At 39.8% G+C, this 21,759-nt stretch overlaps 2 protein-coding genes across 3 annotated transcripts in view; one reads left to right on the top strand and one right to left on the bottom strand.

The window, feature by feature from the left end:
* Positions 1 to 2,212: 2,212 nt before the first annotated feature.
* On the bottom strand, positions 2,213 to 20,708 carry ARV1 (ARV1 homolog, fatty acid homeostasis modulator). Its single transcript, XM_039707060.1, has 5 exons — positions 20,382 to 20,708; positions 11,258 to 11,377; positions 9,428 to 9,581; positions 8,005 to 8,229; positions 2,213 to 7,498 (listed from the first exon to the last, which is right to left on the bottom strand). The coding sequence occupies exons 1-5, from the start codon at positions 20,637 to 20,639 to the stop codon at positions 7,392 to 7,394; spliced, it is 864 nt and encodes a 287-aa protein (XP_039562994.1). The 5' UTR covers positions 20,640 to 20,708; the 3' UTR covers positions 2,213 to 7,391.
* The window catches only part of TTC13 (tetratricopeptide repeat domain 13), a 39,406-nt gene continuing 38,292 nt past the window's right edge, over positions 20,646 to 21,759 (top strand). The window contains exon 1 of one of the 2 annotated variants that reach the window (XM_039707058.1): positions 20,646 to 20,916. In XM_039707058.1, the coding sequence (XP_039562992.1) occupies positions 20,718 to 20,916 (199 nt within the window). In that variant the 5' untranslated portion in view covers positions 20,646 to 20,717. The remainder of the gene's footprint in view (positions 20,917 to 21,759) is intronic. The other variant, XM_039707059.1, reaches the window with a different exon arrangement.

Genomic DNA, 21,759 nt, shown 5'->3' on the forward strand with positions numbered 1-21,759 from the left:
CTGGGTTCTCATATGTAAATAGGTTTGTCTTGTCTCCAGTGCTTTGTGTGGTTACACAATAGGACTTTTCACTTATCACTAGCCAGTCTTTCAAAAAGTCCTTTGTTTCTGTTGCAAGTGCAGGACTGTTTGAAGCTTTCAAAGTTCTTTTTCTCATAGAGAATAATACTCTTTGCTGTGCTTTCGAATGCAGGTGTGTACAGGCAGAATGCATCAATCAGTGTTAGAGAAGCCAAGCACATCTCGTTATTACCGCAGACATTTATTTGTATAAGCATCTGCTAAAATGTGTGCCCACTACTGAAAATTTACACTACAATTTCTTTTGCAAATCAGGAGAGAGTTTGTAGGGATGCATTTATTCTCCAGGATCAGAGATCTCAATGCACCATGCCCACTCTCTCCTTCTCTGAATTACTTTCATTTGTGGACACTGATTGTATTTTTGTTTCAGCTTAATGGTGTGTTACCCAGTGCCCATGTCCTTACAAAAAGTCTGTAGTAGATGTGAAGAGGTGCAGGCTGCCTTGTTCATTTAAAATTAAATCTTCAATGCTTTGTGGTCCTGCAGCCAAGGAATGTGATGGATTTTTGTGTCACTGGTTTAGCAAGGCTAAGCAGAGGGTAGCGGAATAGGAAGTTTGCAACCTGGAGAATAAAATTGAAGGACAGAAAGTTTCTAAAAGACCAAGCCACCATCTTCACACTGGATTCCTCAAGTAAAATCTTGTATTTTCACAAAATCATATTGCTTGAATAAATGGTCATAGCTGAAAAACATTGGGGCATCAGACTGCTACTACATGCAGTAGGAGCTGATAGATCTCCTAATTTAGGAAAGGCAGCTCAGGTTTGGTCTCTGAGAGCCAGAATCTCTGCCTGCCAGGGAGAACATCTGTCCTATCCATCCCAGCGGCTGGCGGAAGGACCAGATGACCTCTGAGATCACTTCTACCCCTGTCGGATTCTGTGAAAACAAAACTCTTCCCAAGGGGGTGGCAGAGGCAGCTGCCTGCTGAGGACAAAGAGCCGAGCCTTCAGGAGCAGCTGCTGCAGAGTTTAGAGGAGACAGCACTTTCCAATACAATGGCACGAAATGACAGATGGCACCTTCCACCCTGCCATTATAGTGAGGAAGGATCTGCACACGAGGGCTTCCTGTTTTGCCATCCTCTATTAGGTCGTGTTGGAGAGGATTAAAAACACCTCTCTGAACTTTCCATCAAAGTGCTTGCGCAGCTGAATTAGATTAGAATCACCATGTTGGCATTTTGTTACATAAAAGTAGCTGAGTAACAATGAGAGAAGGGAGACGTGATCTCTACATGCTTCTGATACTGTTTTGTCAGGGACATGACTTTTTTTTTAAACTGATACAATCTGTTCTGTTGCACAATACTCAAACTGTTGTGGGAGGAAGGTGCCTTTCTTACACGTGGCCTTTTCTTTCAATGTAGGACTTTTAAATGGACAGAAGCTGCACCATTTCATATATAGATAAGGCAGAAAATGCACAGGCTGTAGGAACAGGTTTGACCTTCCCTCTCCTTCCATCTACACACACACACATACATCATTTCTATAAATTGCACAATTCAGTTGAGCAGAAAACTATTTTAGGGAAAAATCCACTTAAGTGCAAAATACATTTGAAAAGATGAGAGTTCTAGTACCAACTAACTCTTGTCATGTGGTTGTGTAAAGAAATGAATACCTGCCATTGTGTTTGTCCACAGCAAAGTTAATTTGCTTCTCTAAAGAAGAGGGTTCAAATGATGCCCACCATTCCTGAAAAAATTCTTCATGAATCATCAGTGTTTTATTTTCATTTTGCTCCCTCCCAGGACAAAATGAGTAAGAGATGGATTGTGCTTTCCTTGCCATGCAACTCATCTGCCATTTTCACGCTACTAAGTAGGATAAATGTCCTTGGAGGGAAACAGATTCTTGCTTTGGACAAATTTATAAGGTGTATGCTCAATGTAATACATTCTCTTTTGGTCCCTATCCTGCAAAATCCAATATATTTTTTCTGGTGCTGGTACGTGGCATGTTATTATCCAGTGGATGTTCTCAATGGGAAATGTTTTCTTCCTAGTTGTTATTACACTTCTGCTGGCTTTTGATTTTCAGTGATCAAAAGAATGCTGTAGCCCTACTGAGAGAAAGAGAAACTATCTCTACTGTAGCCAAGACATGATACATATGTGGCTTTGATGGTTAGAACCAAAGCTTTATTCAGGAAGAGAAGTGAGAGACCAAAGAAAGGATCAAAGTTAAGGAGTGATGCATGTATGACAGTATCAGATGGGCTGCAGTTTGCCTGGCAGGGAATCACTATAAAGGTAACACTCACAGATGCTTACAGAGTGAATAAGCAGCTCTGAGGAAGGAGTGCAAGGTGAGTAAAAGTGCTTATATGTTGTTGAAGTCTTGTTTTCTTGTTTAAATCTGTGGAATGTTATTTAACTTTTTTACTGGAAAGATACCAATGGTTTGTAGTACTTTTTAAAGAAATATTTTTCTGCAAAATGTACCAGTGCTTTTTACCTCAAAGTCTCAAACTGTCAAATAAAGTCCTTATTTTTTCTTTAAATAGCTGAATGTAAGATCAGCTAGTGTGCCAGTTCCCTTTGCTTCAAGTTTTTAAACTAATTTCAGATTTATTTTGGCACACAACAGCTGCAATATCATAATAAGGAATTAGTGATTTGCTGTATATTCTCCTAAAAGCCTTCAGATGCATATCTTCCAGAACTGCATGCCAGTGAGGGTCAGAATTAAATCTCTCCTTAGTATAACAAAGACTTTAAACACGTCATCTTTAATATTCACATTCTCTGGCTCCTGGCATGTCTGTTTCATATCTGACATTCGTGGTGTTGACTGACTCCTAACAACCTGCAGCTGAAAGGACTTAATGCTTTTCATCTTTCTAAGCAGACATGAACAAATTAATCCTTCTCCCAAATCCTGTGATGGTGGAGATACAATCATTTTATGGAGCCACATTTATGACTTGCTCAAGGTCACAGCACTGGTTGGTCTTAGTGCCAGGATTAGGATTCAGGTCTTAATTCAGGTCCCCAGTCCTGTGCTCAGAGAGCCATGGCACGCACTTCTGTACAGCAAAACAGTTCTTCTGCCTAAAAAATGTCCACAGAATTACAGTCAGAGATTGTAAGAAATCGAGGGGATCATCTGGATTTATTTCAGCAGCAGCCGGTACATGTAAAATCTCTTAAGTTCACTCTTATGCTTCTATGTAAAGGAATTTAAACCTCATTTTTACCCAGGATAAAAAACTCAAACAAACCCAAACAAAAGCTATTATTCTAATGAAAAGCAATTAAAACATCATTAGCAGTATTCCCTAGTTGCTTTGCAGACCCATCATTTGTCTACACAGAGCTCAAAAAAAACCTCTACAAATTTAGGACAGCAGATCAAGATTTTATGAAGCTCCTTGTGTTCATATCTTGTTTCTTGCCACCTCATTAATACAGTAAGCATTACTGGGAAGACTAAGGAGGTCAGAACAGCTAAGAGGCAGGAGAGAAAATGGGAATCTTGTTATATACACCTTCCTGCAAATTTTAACTGCAGAAACCTGAGTTTCAAATTAATTCATAAACAAAAATCCTATTGATTTTAGCAGTGGAGGAATACATTAATTCTCTCTCTTGCCACATGAATTTTTGCAGAGCTCAACAAGATTCAGAATAATCCCAGCTTGTGGGACAATTTAGGTTTTTAAGAGATGTTATCCTGAAATAATTTGAATTGTATAGCTTTTATGGTTGTACTTGAATTGACCTTGATACCAAGTCACCAAAGCAAATATTTTGTGATCTGTTTTTCATCACAAATTTCATGCTCACATTTCTCCAAACTGAAGATGGATGTTCATTTTTAAAAGCTTGGATTTGTGATTTAAAAAAAAAAAAAAGATTAATCAAAGAACACATATGTAAGAGTGTCTGCGTGTTCCTTCCAGTTTTGAAATCAACAGTGGTTTCCTCATCAGCTCCAGACTGGCACTGCAGTGCTTAGCACCACTCGGCTGGGGAGTGTTCAAGGAATGCAAAAGCACGCAAGCCCCAGAGAAACAAGGGCCTGCTTGTTTTATGAGAAATCAGCTAATAGTTTCCCAGTACAGATGTCCTGCTTTACTTTCAGTTTGGTGAAGACTGGGGTAACAAATCTGCCTCTGAGACAGGACTTGTGTGGAAGAAAGGGTTCCCTTGTCTGTATGTGCAGGAGGGCACAAGGGTGGTAGCCCTTGCACCAGCAAAGCCTAACGCAGCACGCACCAATGCAGAATGAAGGGAGAAGCTCTGCTGTCACACAGCTCTTCCTGTTCAGTGACTAATTCTATCACTGTACAATTGCTAATTCTGCCTTATAAAAGTATTTTCAAGGCTGTAGTGCAAGCCATTGAAGTAATGAGGTTACTGGTATCTTTTCTAGGGAAACCCATAGACTACTGCTTGGAAGACTATGCTATGTTGCATTGTCACTTAGACTATTACAAAAATGTCTGCAATAAATACTACTCTTCTTTCATGTTCATCATTTGTAAACTTGGTAGTAGGGTGTTTTTATATTTGCTTAATGATACACTCATAAACATCTATACTGCATATTTTCTTACGTATTTTTCTTGAGATGCTATCTCCTTAGTTTTTTCTGCCATCTTAATTTTGTAGGAGTCTGCTAGACTTCTAGATCTCTTTTAACCCTCCTTAGCTTTTACTGTAATTTTGCAATGTTGCATATGCTAATTTCTAAATACTTGCACCATGTCCTATGGACCCACAGGAGTTGCCAGCTCCCACTGTGCAATCACTGAGCCATTGCTCAATCCAAGTCTCAATAATACCGCTGGTTTTTCTGTGCATTTCATGCAACACAGTTCTGAATTTGCTCCATAGGCCACAATACCTCTTCTGATTCCAAGCAAAACTCAAAAGAGTTTCTGTAGGTTCACTTCCAGGCTGCTGGTTTTTTAACTCAAATAAATCCTCTCCTATAACTTAATAAAACAGATTAGGATACATAGAAAGGGCTATTTGCCATCCATCTTCCAGCACAGGTAACTCATTACAAAAAGTTTATAGAAAAAAGATAAGTTCAAAAGACTAAAAAGAAGAGAGATGTGACTGTTTTAAACAGGCAGAACCTTAAAATATTCTTGGTTTTCTCTGAAACACGATATGCTTTTAAAAACATAAAAAATGCACTCATCTGCCCCCCCCAGTGGGTGTCCTTAAGCTCCCCCTAGATTTATGAAATATTAGTGCATTTGTCATTTTAGTTTCAGTACAGGAGTAACTTTAACACCAAACAATGCTGAATGCCCTACATTACTAATGACGCTCTGAAGACTGAGAACCTGTACCACACCTGCTTTTGTTCCACAGCTCTGCAGCTTTTAATTGTCTTCTCTTGCTTCAAAGTTGTGTAAGTGCCATGGTGGCTCCTGGCAGCACTACAGAGTGCATAACTGATACATTATCAGTCTATGTGACATGAGAGGTAAGCACTGCTTCTTGCAGAATGTGTTTGTGTCCATTCTAGATGTTCTGGAAAAAAACTCAGAAAATACCTGAAATCAGTTTTTAAAAATTCAAAAGCAAGTTTAATTTAAGAAGACTGTCCTCAAATAAAATTTATATACATTGTATTTACAGTTTTGCTGCTGAAAACATAATGTTTACATATAATAACCTGCATTAGTTACACTGAAATGGGCTCCACTCAGCCTCTAGACTGAAACCACTGCCAGCGCCAGTGTGGATGTCAGATGCTCACCAAGCTGCTCTGTCACTCCCCAGCTAGGCACTGGAGAGAAAACAAAAGGAAGGGCTCATGGGTAGAGATAAGGATGGGGAGAGTTTAGTCACCAGTTACTGTCATGGACAAAAGAGACTCAAGTTGGGGAAATTAATTAATTACCAATCAAATTAAGAGTCTCACATACTTAAAAATGTTGCAATTGGGGTTTCTTGCTTTCTCTGACATGCTCAGAAAGTTGTGAAGTGTTACACAAACAACAGAAGTGCTGTGAGCCTTTGATTTAATAAAAGAGATCAGCAACCATTTGCTTTTCTGATCAAGTAACTTGCCTAGCATGGGCAGTTCCATCAGACAAACACGTTTGATGTCTTCTGTGGTCATAATCTAGACTTACTCTAAACCTGTTGGGAATTAACTTGAAGATGTTGCAAAATGTTTTTTGATTCATTCTGGAAAACACAGACATGAGACAGCATCTGAGGAAAACAAAGAATGGAAGTAATCCCTATGGACAGTACAGCCTTCCAGAACTCAAGCAGGAGAGTTAAATATTGGATGGAATGAATGGAAACTGGTCTGCACAAAAGTGGGTTTGTGCCCTTTTTACTGTCTTGTGGAAACTGATTCTGTCAGTTCCTTTGTGGGCCACTTAGCTCTCCTTTTGCCTGCTGAGGAAGAAGGTGCAGAACTTCTGTACATGTTTCTTCATTAATTTAGGCCTAAACATTTTTTGTTTGTTTTTAATAAACAAACAAAATTTTATTTTTGTTTATTTTGTTTATTTTTAAATTCTATTGCTGAATGGCCTCATGTTTCAATTTTTTCTTCCACTAAATGTGCCAGATGAAGGCTGGGTGTGGGGGATGTGACTTAAATGCAGAAGAAGCAGTATCCCAAACAGCCCTGCATGTTGGGGATCAGTCCTTTCACTCTCTCTTCAGCTTTCAGAACAAAGCAGCATTTTATGAGATCACACAAAATTTCAAGTATTTATGAGATCACCTAAAATTTCAAGCCAGTTAAAAACTATCATTCCTAGAGATTACTCTAGAACTAGATATTTTATTATTTTGGATTGTTATACAAACATTCCAGAGAATGCAGCTTGGTTTTCCCACTGTACTTTCACTCTGGAATACTTGCCTTTTCTCTAAATAAACTATTTGCAAATGTTCGCTTTTCTCTTTGAAAATCTGGTTTTGCAGAAATATAAATTTTGGCTTTTACATTTTTCCACCAACTCCCTTCCTCTTAAGGGAACAATTCACCCTCCTCTCTGCCAAAATGCACTGATTGGTAGCAGGGCTGGGTTTTTTTAGTGTACCTTTCTTCTTACAGCCACAGTGATGCAGCTAGATTTATAAAACCGTAAGGATAGTGAGACATTCGTATTTTTAATGAGAAAATAAACAACCTAAGGCTGAAATTTTACGGCTCAGCACAGTAAACAGCCAAACCTTTTTTTTTTTTTTTTTTTGTTATCTATCACCTTCTTTATCTCTATGAAAAGAGTGCTTTTGGAGCCTGCTGGCAGAGATCATTCTTAGAAAATTATCATCATGTTGTTGGTATTTCTTCACTGGGCTGACATTTCAAACATCCCATTCCATTTTCTGGAACAAGCAGACCACACCATTTTCCAAAATTAATCCAAAGAAGATGGCAAACCAAGGGAGTATTCGGTTCAAATTCAATGTAACTGCAAAAAAAAATAACAGAAAAAATTTATCGTGCACCATTTAAGAAGATCACATAAATCATATGAGAATTCATATTAATTTTTTGTGTATTAGAAATCACACAAATTTGTTAAAAGTCTGCATTCCAAAGACATGAATAAAATTAATATGAAATTTTAATTTTTCAGAAACTCAAAGGAAATCTATTTTATGTTTCAATGATCCATGAGTTCTCAAATTGTAATAACAGGCATGGATGTGGAAACAGATGGATCTGGCAGATATAATACTGCATATACAAAGAGATTATAGTGAGATAAGAAGTACTTTTTTTCTTCATTTTTACAATTTTTTTTGTTTCAATCACTTTCTATTAAAGTTTAAAGAACACAATTTTAAACTAGAGCTATTTCAGTCACGTATCTGATATAGATTAAAAAGATAACAATAATGACTTCTGTAACATCAGCAGACTCTCACACATATTCTGTACACATAATGCAGTATATAAAATGCAAAAATGTACCTCTAATTGCCTGAGAGTTTGATATCAAGACAAACACTTTTATAAATGCAAGGCACAAAGGTGTGTAGTCGTGCTCCCAAATAACAGCTGGAATTAGCAGGAGCTTTCCATAGGTGGACAACAGCAGTGCTTTGAGAAGCAAGATGAAGTCAGACTTTCTTTTCAGCATCTCAGGTGTCATCCACCACAAGGTAATAAAAATGCCAATAAAAAATGAAATTTGTTCTGAAAGGAAATAACAGGCATCAGAAAGAGAGAATGAAATGCCAAAGATCAAGTCCAGATCTGAATGAATTTCAGTAAAATGACATGTCCAAAATGCAACAGAGTCACTTATTAAAAGTCACAGGCAAATACAAATGTTCTCTATCTCTTGTGTTTATTTTAATAGCCAAATATTCCTTAAACCAATTCAGTATCATGATGTTCAGAATAATTCTATCACAGGATTCTATCTGTAGGATTATTATATTTGTGATTCCATATAGCAGAGGAAGTTAAGCACAAGAACCTCTTCACTTTCACTTTTTAGCAACAAGAGCGGGGTTTTTTTCAACTGTCCCTTAGGCTGTAAAACAAAATCAATCCTTCTTTGCAAAAGGTCACCAGCAATGAACCCTTTTCACCTTGGTGTTCTTTCTCATGCTGGATGAAAATACCTTTGAGCTACCAGAATTTTTCACACCACTCCTGTGATATGCTGGCATTAATGCAGATGACAAAGAAACTCCCACCATAATTGTAATGGATGAGTCACTACTGAAAAATCAGTTCAATATTTTTACTGACATATTATAAAAACTACTTAAAACAACATTAGACAATAAAGGATTTAAATTAAGCTCTGAATGTGTAAGAAAAATACTAGTTTTAGTCTGCAAGTTTGATTAAAACACTATCACATCTGAAAAAGTATGAGAAAAAATGTTTAACCAACATAGAACAAAACCACTCCCCTGCCTTCAACTGCAGTCTTAGAGCACAGAAGTATTTACTCTTTATTGTGGATGACACTGGTCTGTATTTCAGTTTTTGTTTAAAAAAACAACCCCAAGCAGATACAGCTTTTCCCAATTGTTTACTTTAGTAAGGCTGTATCATCTTAATGAATCATAAACGTTCAAGTCAACAGAAACACAGAGTAAGGCTGAGCTCTACACTGATCTTCGAACTATGTCAAGAGACATCAGGCAAAGATTTCTGAATATTGCCAGTTTTCAGTCTCTTCATATCTAATGCTGATCATATCAGTCTGAACTGTAATCAGGACAGGCATTTGCATTAAATTTAGACAAATTAGAGAGTATGTGTGTAATTGTCTATACTGGGTTGGACATCACGTCCATTCTGTATCAATTTTTGCAGTATGGGCTTGAAGTTCTTCAGTGTTTAAAGAGTATATAATACAAATCACCAATCTTACCTAAAGAAGCTATGCCAAACATTCTATAAAAATCCCATTCTTTGGCATATCTGATTAAGTCATCAGGATCTGTATTTTGGCTTGAATCCTGTAGTTGCAACCACCTGATATAAGCTTCACAGAGCAAACAAAATACGCAGAGCTTCCCATGAATCTGGTAAATGAAAGAATAATAAAAGGAGTAGTATTAAATCAGCATAAATTAAAGCATTAGTAAGAAATTGGCATTTAAAATATATTTAAACACCTCTACAGAAACTCTGTAGGTGTGTTATTTTTCTTTAGCATATAATCAAAATTACTTCTGTTGAGCCACTAATTTAGCACATCATCCTTTTCACATCTGTTAACATGACAGTCAAATTACAACATGCACAAAACTGCATGACCACTTCTGTACAGAAGAAGGTATATAACTCTGGTTAAGGCCTGATCCATACTATTTAAAATTGGGAAGAATATTCAGCTAGGAATGAAAAACCAAACTTGTGCCATTGTTAGCATAGAATTATACCACCTAAAATGTCTGTTTAAGGGCAACTGCTCCATTCAGGCAACTGGTTTAAATAGCCTTGTTTCTCTTTTTCCCTGGGACAATCTCCATTAGAAAAAACAGGTAGTGCAGTTATACCAAAATATTTCTTAGCTCATATAAGGGTGAGGCACCAAAAATAAAGGGAGCAATATAACCAAACAAAACTGTTGAAAATATCTTCTGAAGTGACATCAAAAATTATGTTGTAAGGGCCAACAGTTAGCATGTTTACACATTATGCAGTCTATAAGCCAGTGCATATATGAGGTGATTTCTGTTTTTATACAGATTTAAACAAGCCATAACAATTTCTGTGCTGGATTCTACTTTTTGCATTGAAGGCAAGAAAGTTCAACTGCACATACATTCACAGGCCTTCCCAGTTTAAAATTCAACTCAATTTATTTGAATAGATGAACTTTTCACAGACAGTCCTTGTAGAAGCCTCATAGGAAACATTATTACCAGTCTCCAGAAGCACTGAATTAATTAAAAATATTTAGATAGATTTATGCTTGAAAGATTACGTGAGTGTATTTATCTACACTGCTTAAACTGAACTGGCTAAGAGGTACCAAGATGAACACAGCACATACTTATGCTTAGAGATTTTGCCCTAGATTAGCTTCCCTCTCCTGGGAAATCAGTCCTTACAGTAAAAATATGCAATACTAAAATACTGTGCCTCTACACTCCAGACTGGCCAGCCCAACTATGTCATTCTGCATCAACCACAATCCAAGTGAAAGCCACCATCTTTTGCTCTGGCTTTGAGGGCATGGTTAATTACACAGGGAGAAACTTGTGAGAAATGAGTACTGTAGGTTTAACTGGCACAGTATTGTTAATTTGGTATTTTATACTCCTTTTGCTCATTTGAAAACTAATTGTTTCTAACAGAAATTCAATTTGAAAATTAATTTGCAATTAGATCTTTCTCTTACAGTGGAATTTAGCACATCATCCTTTTAGCATCAATTAATGTGACAGGCAGGTTAGAGGTTAGAAAACTGCATGAACAGTTCTTTGCAGTTCCTTCTCTTTAACATGTAAGATGACTTTGTATTTGCTGGTACTGCAGCATCACTTCTGTGAAGACAGAAGCTGTCTTAGTAACAGTGGGAGTTTGAGATTCCATGTGTTCTATTCATGATATAACTGGTTGAGTTTGTTGAAATCTGTGGAAGGGCAGGAAATGAACAGTCTTTAAAGTTTTATAACTAATACAACAGATTTACCAAACCTAAATATATTTTTAACAAAAAAAGCTACAAGGTAGGGACATAGCAACTTACATTTAGCTTTGTGTTGAAAAGAATGTGCCTGTATGCTTGTGCTTTGCATAAAACCGCATTAATCAAGATAATAACAGGATCATACTCAATGTATTTATCCACAGGTTTCTGGCAGGATTTCTGAAAATCACAAAGTAAGAAGAATTAGGGGGAAAAAAAGGAAAGGAAAAGTTTATAAAATATCCTCTGATCTTAGTACAACTGGACAAATACAAATTAGCAAGTCAATTACTACTAGTTTTTCCCTAATGTCATCTTCATTTTCAATACAGCTTTAATCCATCCAGAAAAATTGCTTCTTCTCCCTTAACACTACACTTGACACACAGAGTTCCCTTATAAAATGGAAAGATTTATTATTGATTTTAACGGGGTTTGGATTGAGATCAACAATGAAATATGCAGGAATGGCCTTAGTTATCATTTTGTGCTCCACAGATCCAAAAAACTAAACTACTTTCCTAAGTCTCAAGAAATGCACCAGTATCATGCTAAAGGTTAACTGATCATGGCTCATCTGACATATTTTATTTGTGTTATTTTGAGTATTTTTTAGAAAGAAAATTAATGTCTTCTATAACTTCTTTATTTTCAGAGATGCTTTATCCTCCTATCCTACCTTTTTCTTCCTTTCAAGGAGACAGTAAATGTTTTATGTTAAATTGTCTGGATGTTTCAACCAGTTTTCCATCACTGGAAAAGCAAACACCAATACATTCAGAATGCCGATAATGTAGTTTTCACACAGATGCACAGCCAAAGAGTCAGTTGCCACTAAACAGTGGTAGGACACTAAACCATCACTTCTCCAACACATCTGCTGGTTCTGCTAGAGAGGTTATTCCACCCAAACCACTGGGAACTGCTTGCCATCAATCCCCTCCAGCTTTACTGACTTACCTGCCTGGCTGATCGCTCCTGGATTTGAGTTAGGGCTAACAAGAGGCTGTTACACTGTGAGCAGGAGGGTTAAATTATCTTACAAAAGGCTCATCTAGCACATCTAAGGGGGAAGTAACTTCTAGCAGAGAGCTGAGGAGCAGCAGCCACCACTTCAGCTCAAACAAGTGCACTTGCAGCTGGGTGCTCTCCTGCAGGCCAGCCTTCTCCTACTGGTAATCCTCTGGTCTGGCTACTTGTTCCTTCCAAGCTGTCCTCAGCTAATCTTGGTCCCCCACGCCTTCTCGTTAGCTGCCATGCTGAGAACGCAACAGTCACAGAAATTCTCTCTATTTCCATTTTAATGAGTGCATGGTGGTGCACTGCCAGAAGAGAAATGTTGGCACACCACTCTCTGAAATGCTGGAACAGTCAAAATTGCAGCATCAGACAACACACACCTACAAACAAACTCCCAGTTTTTTCAACTTTCATTTTTCTGTCATACAAAGACCAACTAAGTATCACACTGCTGCTCACTCACCCTGCAATAGGATGAGGAGCAGACTCAGAAGAAGGTAAAACCCATGGGTGGTGAAAAGAATAGTTTCATTATTGAAATAAAGCAGATATAACAATAGTAATGAAATGGAAGATAATAAGAGAGATAATGCCCAAGAGAAACAAGAGCTGCACAACACGATTTCTCACCACCCACTGACCAATGCCCATTCCATTCTTGAGCAGTGATCAGCTCCTCCTGGCCAACTCTCCCAGTTCATTTACTGGGCAGGACACTTTATGGGGTATGGAGTATCCCATTGGCCAGTTTGGGTCAGCTCTCCTGGCTGTGCTTCCTCCCAGCTCCTGTGCACCTGCTGGCTGGCAGAGCATGGGAAACTGAAAAGTCCTTGACTTGGGTGAACACTAATAGCAACAATTAAAACATACAGTCTGTTACCAACATTATTCTCATTCTGAATCCAAAACACAGCACTCTACCAGCTATTAGGCAAAAAATTAAACCAGCCAAAACCAGAACAGCGTCCAAAGTTAACACTGCCTTGCTATTTAAAGAATTATTTTGTAGAATATGAGAATGTGGAATTTCAGCAAATTGACTCAGAAGTCAACATCAATGTCAAGAAAAGCATCCGAACAAATGCATAAAATGAACAGAGTGTCTAGGGAATGCTGCAACCTCTAATCAGTGTTTCTTGGTCCAGATTAAGGAAAAACTCCATTCAATAAAAACTCACTTCAATAAGACAACACTGTGTATGGCAATACACAAGAAGTAATGAATTAAAAAAACTCCCTCTACTAACCAAGTGTTTGATAAGTCTAAAGTGAATTAGATGGAGAAAGGACATAACAAAAGACCACAGTTATAAGATTTAACAGAGTGAAAAAGAAACTGCTACTTTAATTAAAGGCAGTGTCTTGCTTAATTTCTTTCTACTGGGAAATCACAAACAGATTTTTTTATAGATGGTAATTTGTATATGTCAAATCTCTGGGTTGATGTAGCATCGGACAAGTGCATTTTTAAAAATAGGTTTATTCACACAAGTACTGGACAAGTCCATTCAAAGTAAGATTATTCAACACAATGGGTGTCATAATGGTTAGATGAAGGGTATCCTATGTACACCCAGTTTTATTATACTTTCAAATTCTCCTACAACAGAACATTTTCTGACCAGGACCAAAAATCTTTCTGAGTAAGGAATGGTATTTTCAACCGTAAGATCCCAATGAAACACTGATCAAAAAAATTTGCAGTTAAGAGGTATTGAAAAATTTTCACTGATAGCTGACTTGAATTTTAGAAAATGAAAATTTATCAGACCAACCATCCAGGCAAAACCAACAATACAGAAATTTACTGCAGAAACATATGGAGACTGCTACAAATGAACACACAAATACTGGCGTCTTCTGCCTCACAGCTTCAAATACCAAACCTTCTCTGCAGCTGTGAAAATTATGTTAAATTTAGTATTTCTGTCTTCCAGAGCTAGATGAGAGCCCTAGTCTTAATACATTTTATATTCGTAAGACACCTTTTTTCTATCTGAGTCTCTGTTGCAAGAAGGAAAAGTCCTCTGTACTTACCCAGCCAGTGACCTAGCCAGTGTGAGTTTATCCAGGGATGTGTGAGACCTACAAACCATCTTTGCTGCAACAGACTTGTGTGTGCACTGCTACAGACTAAGCGGATAATGGCTGCTGTACCATTAATACACTACAGAACTAATATGCCCTCTAGGAATAATTTTTTCCCTACCTGGCTATTTCATTATTTTTTCCAGCTATACAACTAAAACATCTGACACCAACCTCAAAAGCTTAGGAAGGAAACCTGTGAGTAAAGCCTGACTTCAGCAAAATCAGTGCAAGCAAGGACTGATGCAGTTTAAGTACACATATGTTTTACTAGATAGTACCAGCTAGTAACTTTGGGGACACTGATAATCACTAACTCTTTGAGAGAAAATTGGTATGAGCAGCTCAGCTATGGAGAACTGCTTGCACACTTACTTTTAAGATTTTAGTCAGGCAGTTTAGCTTGAACTCCAGTCCTGGTGCTCACGTCTCATTCCCCACTGCTGTTCTGCCCTGCTGCAGTCAGTGGCCTGGGCAGCACGAGTGAAGAAGGCACATCTTCAACATACCTGAGCTTTTTCATCTTCTTTGGACTTTCTCAAAGGTGTTCCTCAGTTATCACAAAAGCAGTAAAAAGAGGTAACTGGATTTCTCTATGCTTTTAGCATTAAATATGTAATTGGCATTAGAAACAAGTAACTGGTATTTTTTCTTGAAAAAACAGACACTACCTTGATTAAAAGGTACTTTCAGATTACGTGTCAGAAGAAAAGTCAAGTTTTACACCATAAATTCTATTTACGCTTCTTCTGATTTGGTAAATTTAAGAAACTTTATGAGTATTTGATACTGACATACAGAAGTCCAACAGATACTGTGCTCCCCTGAAAAAGGATATTAAAAGTATATCAATATTCTAGCAAATTTAAATGGATATTACTTTAGGAACTGTTTGACTAATCAAATATTTAGGACTATGCTTGTCTGTTGTTTAAAAAAAATCTTCAATTTTCATAACTTAGAAGTTTGCTTAGTTATCTTAAAAAAATTTAAAAGCAATTAGCAAAGGCAAATTAAAGAAAAAAGAAAACTTCAAAAGCGAGTACAACCATCTTCTTCATAGCATAGTATATGAGATTCTTTTTGATCAAAGCAATCCAAAACATTTAAGGAAAGTAACATACATTTTAAAGTCCCAGTTGTATTAAATATGACCAAAAAAAAAGTACTGATATGTTAATTCAAACTTCATGTTTATTAGTCACTCAAAACACATAACTCTTGCTTTGTTCATCAAAGATACTTAACTTGGAAACAGTGTTCACAAATGTGTGCCCAATACAATACAGTATACAAATATTTGAGAAAACACCTTCTGTCTCTGAAGGATAAAGTTTCTAAAGTACATGAACATGACTTTTTTGGATTAATCTCTCTAATTTTAAAACATTACTTATTTTTAGATAAAAATATTTTGGGATGGGGTTTGTGGAAAGTAAAAGAATTATTGAAGAGGAAGCCACAGGACATGACAGAAAGTAAAAATATAGACTGAAGAACAAAGCTTCACCCTGATCTAAAACTACCATGAAAACCACACCAGAAATACATTTGCAAATCTCTGGGCATTAGAAATATCAATGAAACAGTCTTATTATAGTATTCCTTTCTCCAGGGTTTGGAGTTTGGCAAAATTAAGCTACAATTTTTTGCTGGACTACACATACAGCAAATTGTAACAACATTTACATAGCTTCCACATGAACAGGGCCCATTTGCACAGGTTCATAGGCAAATTAAAGACTCTTGTGAGAGTGTCCTTAATCCCAGTTGCACCCTTAAATAATAAAACACATTAGCTGTGCTGCTTTCAGGAATGGATTCTTTATTAGGGACGCAGCCAAGTGTCACAGTAGACTGAAAAACAAAAGAGTCCAGTTTCATATGCATTCTGTTTCAGAAAACAAATTAAAAATATTGTTTTTCCAGTAGTGAGTTGGTCTGTAAATAGTTATTTAAAATTAGCATATGTTATTTTCCAGGATGATCTTTATACTCTTGACAGATTCTTTACCATACCACATAAATGCTTTGCATTCAAAGCAAGGTCTCTCTGCCTTGCTGAAAAAAAAAAAAAAAAAGCTTTTCAATTATTTTTTAATTGCAGGAAAGCTAAATGAAGTGTGCACAGCTCAGGCAATTTGGCATTCTTATTACAAAACACAAGGGAGATAGGGAGATCCTGACTGTGCTCTATATATTGCAATAAGTAATTTATTTTCCTTTGTTATGGTCTGGAACATTTTTAACATTTTATTTTGAAACATAACAACATATATGAAATTGAAAACCAAATTTAAAAAATATTTGTATGCTTTTCCTTCTATTTCTAAATAACTGAAGTTTGCTAATTTCTTTCTGTATTCATTGCACTTTGCAGAATTTATTTCAGGTTAGCCAAGCATGTTCCCATCCCACACCCCAGAATTATTGCTGTAGTAGCAGTGTTATTTTAACAGTATTTTTTCCTTACTGTTCTTAATGGTTGGCTTGTAATATATTCAGTGAAGATTTGCTGTATTATTTACAGATCAATTAAATTTTAAGGGTCTCAAAATAACTACCAAACACCTTCTCTAGAAGGAGCCACCCAGGCTTACCTTCACCATAGCTTCTTGCTGGGAATAGGGAACACATCAGTAATTCACAGATTAGGACTAAACCCAGACCCAGGAGATGTAAAGCGAGTGCCAAATCTCACCTCCACTGGAGGCAATCCTAACATGCCCACAGATTCTACACCGACCCCGTCACTCCTCAGTTATCACACTGAACAAAAACCATATTGAAGAGCTCCATCTGTCTCTTGGAATGCTACTTCCACAGCGAAGTACACGCAGGATGAAAAAATGATTCATCCACTAAATGTGCAATGCCAGAGGTTTGGGCTAGGCTTCAGCTGAAAATGGTCTCAATTAAACAAAATAGATTTAAAAAGAAGTTACAGAACTTGAGGAATTTATGGCAGTTAGCCACCTTGCAGAGTTACTAAGAAAAGACACAACCTTTCCAGCCCAAGTGTACTGTGTGGACTTCTATGTTTTATAGAAGGAAGTTTCTTTAGTTCCTTCAGCATCTGTTACAAATTTATTCCCACAGTGAATAATAACACTTGTGAGGTCATTAATGCTTGCCCACATTAAAATTACAATATGGAGTTCAAATAAACTTTTAATTATATTAAGAGCGGTAACTAAACTAAAGCAACATTGGGCTGAATTTCCAAAATTGTACTCTAATATTGTGGGCTGGAAACACATGTTCCTTAATGGAAGCTTTTAGTATTTGCCTCTGGAAAAAATTCATTCTTCTCTTCAACAAATTAATAACAGAATAAAAAATCATAGTATTTTGCTTAGGCATTCAAATTGACAACTTCCACCTCAAAATCACATTCAGATCAGGTTAAACACATCCTAAAATAAATGTGGGGTTAAATAGAAGCTGCTGCTGGGAGAACTTAGCTTCTTCAACCTTGAGATAATGTTCCAAAAAGTGCTGAATGACAGGGTTGTCCTGAGAATGGCAAACATCTTTTAGATGCAGATTTCTTAATGTATCAAGGATGACTTTAAAATAGTATTGGGGAAAGTCTGTAGGTCAGTATGAAACAGGGATGATCTTGACAATGTTCTGCTTGTTCCCAATTTTCTGGGGCCTTCTATTTTGCTTACCATTTGGAACAAATGTTGGGTTGTTGTCTGTTTTTTTCCCTTAAGGTGTCAGTATTTCGAGGTACTACTTGAAAATGGGAATGAAATACAAGTGCTTTTAACAACAAAAAAAAATTATCTAGATGATGCCCATTAGCCTCACTTTGAGTATCAACATAAAATTTTCTATGAATTTTTCATTTCTTCTCTCTTAATGCTACAGCACAGTAGCAGTACTCAATGCTCTCACTCCACAAAGACAGATGAAAAATGTTCTCAGGCTGAGTGATCACACCTTCTAATCTCACCTCAGACCTTCAATTTTTCTTAAATACCTTCAGCTTTCTTTAAGTTTTTAGATGTCTACACTCTAAGTTTTATACATAACTGATATAAATTATGTTTCACACATAAGTGGGGTCTTCATATATTTAATTATTTTCAGGTTTGATCATCAAGAAGATTCATAACATTGACACACTCATATCACTACTCATGAAAGTCTGTGAAGGATATCAAAGGACATTCAGTACTTGACTATTTTTCGTTGTCAGCAGCATGATGATTAACAACTTTCCAGGTCTCTGGCCAGAGCACAGCCTTCCCTGCATGGAATAGAATGCCTGCAGAGAGTTGGTACAGTGACAAAACTATCCTTGCAGATTAAAAAGAAAAAGTAAACCAAGCATTGCTCTAACCATAGGGCCTTGGTACCTGGAGACAACAGAAGTCACATCAGCTCAACTGAAAGAATCTTTTGATCTTGACAATCTTTCAACATTCTCATCTCCACTTTATGTGCCATGAGCTAACGTGTCTCTGGCTCTTAGCAATGCCTGAGTGGCCAGAAATTGAGGGAAAGTTTTGTGATGATATGACATGCGCCATGTAAGAGCAACTAGAACTGAAACTGAACCATGATGACTCACAACACAGCCAGAGGAAAGAGACTGGTACGAGTCAGTGAAAAATGGTACAGATCTGGGGCTGCATGGAAAAGGTGGACATAATTCCCAATTGCTAGGAATGTGTGATTCTTTCCTCTTTCTTTTACTCAGTTCTTTACTGTTTTTACATGAGTTTGGCATTTGTAATGCATACAGCAACTGGGACTTAAGTCTTTGATTTTACGTGGCATGCGAACAGACCAGGTTCTTTGGTCCTCAAATGGTTAAATGCCAAGGGGAATGAGTGCCATCTACTGGCTCCCAGGTTGCCTTAAATCTGTTTATCAGCACCAAATTAATAAGCAAGAGGAAGTTGTAAATTTCAGTGAGGTCTTCCCTCAGCCTCCTCTCCAGGCTGGATAAGCCAAGTGACCTCATCTGCTCCTCATATGGCTTCCCCTCTACATCCTTCATCAGCTTTGTAGCCCTCCTTTAGATGCTCTGCAATAGCTTTACATCTTTCTTACTCTGCTTTGCCCAAAACTGCCCCAAGGACTCAAGGTGTCCTCAGTGCAGAGCAGAGCAGGACAATCCCCTCCCTTGCCTGGCTGGTGATGCTGTCCCTGATGCCCCCAGTCCAGGGCTGGCCCTCCTGGCTGCAGGGCACTGCTGGCTCATGTTCAACTTGCCATCGACCAGAACCCCCAGGTCCCTTTAAGTAACCATTACTCAGACCTGACATTCAGGTCCAGGCACGGGAGCTGTGTTCAAGCGTGGAGCCAAGCTCAGATCTGCCCTTCGGCAAGAGCCAGGCCAAGCACACACAGCAGCAAGTGCACTGCAGTGCCCTGCACAGAAACAGACAGGCTACTCAGGTCAGCTCCAGCACCCAAGGAACAGGAGGGAATGACACTGGGAAGCAGAGCAGACCGAAAACCTGCAGAATCACAGAATGGGTCAGGTTGAAAAAGACCACACGGGGTCATCTTGTCCAACCATTCTGGCTCAAGCAGTGTCATCCCAGAGCACCTGACACAGGGCTGTGTCCAGATGGTTCCTGAACATCTCCAGTGAGAGAGACTCCACAGCCTCTCAGGACAATCTGCTCCAGTGCTCCGTCACCTGCACAGTGAAGAAGTTCTTCCTCATATCCAGGTGGAACTTCCTGTGCATCACTATCTGCCCACTGCCGCTTGTCCTGTTGCTTGGCACCACCAAAAAGACCCTGGCTCCTTCCTCATGACACCCTCCCTTAGATACTTATACACACTGATGAGTCCCCGTCTCAGTCGTCTCTTCTCGAGGCTAAACAGGCCCAACTCCCTCAGCCTTCCCTCATTAGACACCTGGATTCAGGGAAAGCAGCCACAACGCCGGCATGGCCCGAGCGCGGCAGCAGGGGGCGCTACAAGGGGCCCAGGCGCCCGCGTGCCACCGGGACCACTGCCACGTGCCGCGCGCCGCCGCCTGCTGACGTCAGAACTTCCCACGTGCGTGCCTGGCCTCCCCCACCCACTGCTCGCCGTCCCGACTCACGCAGATGGAGATGCGGAGCACCCCGCGCTGGTAGTCCCGGTACAGCTCCGTCGCCTCCCCGTTGCACTCGATGCAGCGGTAGGCGCCGAGCGCCGCCATGGCGCTCCGGAGCACGCCCAGCCCTGTCAGCGCTTCCACACCGCCTCCTCGTTTCCGCGTTCGGGAGCGCGGCCGAGCCAGACCGCGCCGCGCTGCATCCCGGGAGCTGTGGTTTTCTGCAGAGGCCTTACGCCCGACCTCGCCGGCGGAGAACTCCATGTCCCAGGGGGCAGTGCGAGGGCGGCCCCGCGGGAGGGGCGGCGGGGACACCCCGTGCTCCCGGCTGAGGCAGCGCACATGCGCGCCGTGAAGATGGCACCTGCCGGCGGCTCGGCGCCGGCTCCGTGGGTGCCGCTGGCCCTGCTGGCCCTGCTGGCCCGGGCCGCCCTCGCCCTCACCGAGCGCTACTCGCCGCTGTCACTGATCCAGCAGGAGCGGCACCGCCAGCGCCACGGCCCGGCGGGGGAGTGGGCGGAGCAGTACTCGGCCGAGTGCGGTGAGTCAGGGGCGTCGCCGCGGTGACCGCCCGCAGCCCGGGGCGGCCGTGCCGGTGCGGGGCCCGGGGCGGCGCGGGCTGCCGGCGGCCCCTCGGCTCACTCGCGGCGAGGCTGCCCGCGGGGGGCTGTCCGTTGTGTGGCGCGGAGCCGCAGGGGCTGTGGCAGCGAGCCGAGGGGAGCCTCTCACCCCTGGGACGGGCAGACCGTAGGTACCACACGGCAGGATCCTTGCTGCCCATTCACCTCCCGAGCCCGGCAGCTGGACTCTGCCTGCTTCTTAATTCGTGCGCTCACTAGTACGGGCATATGCCAGCACTCCGTGCTCTTGTTGCTGAGTTTCTCTGTACAAGGAGCCCCTGGAGAGGGTCCAGGCGTCTGGAACGTCTTTCACGAAGAGAGGCTGTGGGAGCTGGGCGTGTTTAGTCTAAAGGAAGGAAGACTGAGAGGGAATCTCGTTAGGGTATATGAATATCTCAGAGACAGATGTCAAAGAGTATGGTGCCAGGCGTTTTAGTGATGCCCAGAAACAGGATGAGGACCAGTGACCACAAACTAAAATACAACAAGTTCCAGTTCAGCTTGAGGAAGAACCACTTTGTATGAGGGTGTCAGAGCACTTGGAGCAGGCTGCCCAAGGAGCTTATGGATTTTCCCTATCTGGAGACATTCAAAACCCATCTGGATGTGTTCTTGTGTCACCTGCTCAAAGTGACCCTGTAGGAGGGTTGAACTGGATGATCTTCATCTTCCAACCGTGTCAGTTCCGTGTTTCAGTCAGTGAGATGTGGCTCAATTTAATTTCAGCTACAGTTGTATCTGTTTTACTGGTGAGTTGGATGCTT

The sequence above is a fragment of the Passer montanus genome, unplaced genomic scaffold (assembly GCF_014805655.1).
Source record: "Passer montanus isolate IOZ18808 unplaced genomic scaffold, ASM1480565v1 scaffold2, whole genome shotgun sequence".
Lineage (NCBI taxonomy): Eukaryota > Metazoa > Chordata > Aves > Passeriformes > Passeridae > Passer > Passer montanus.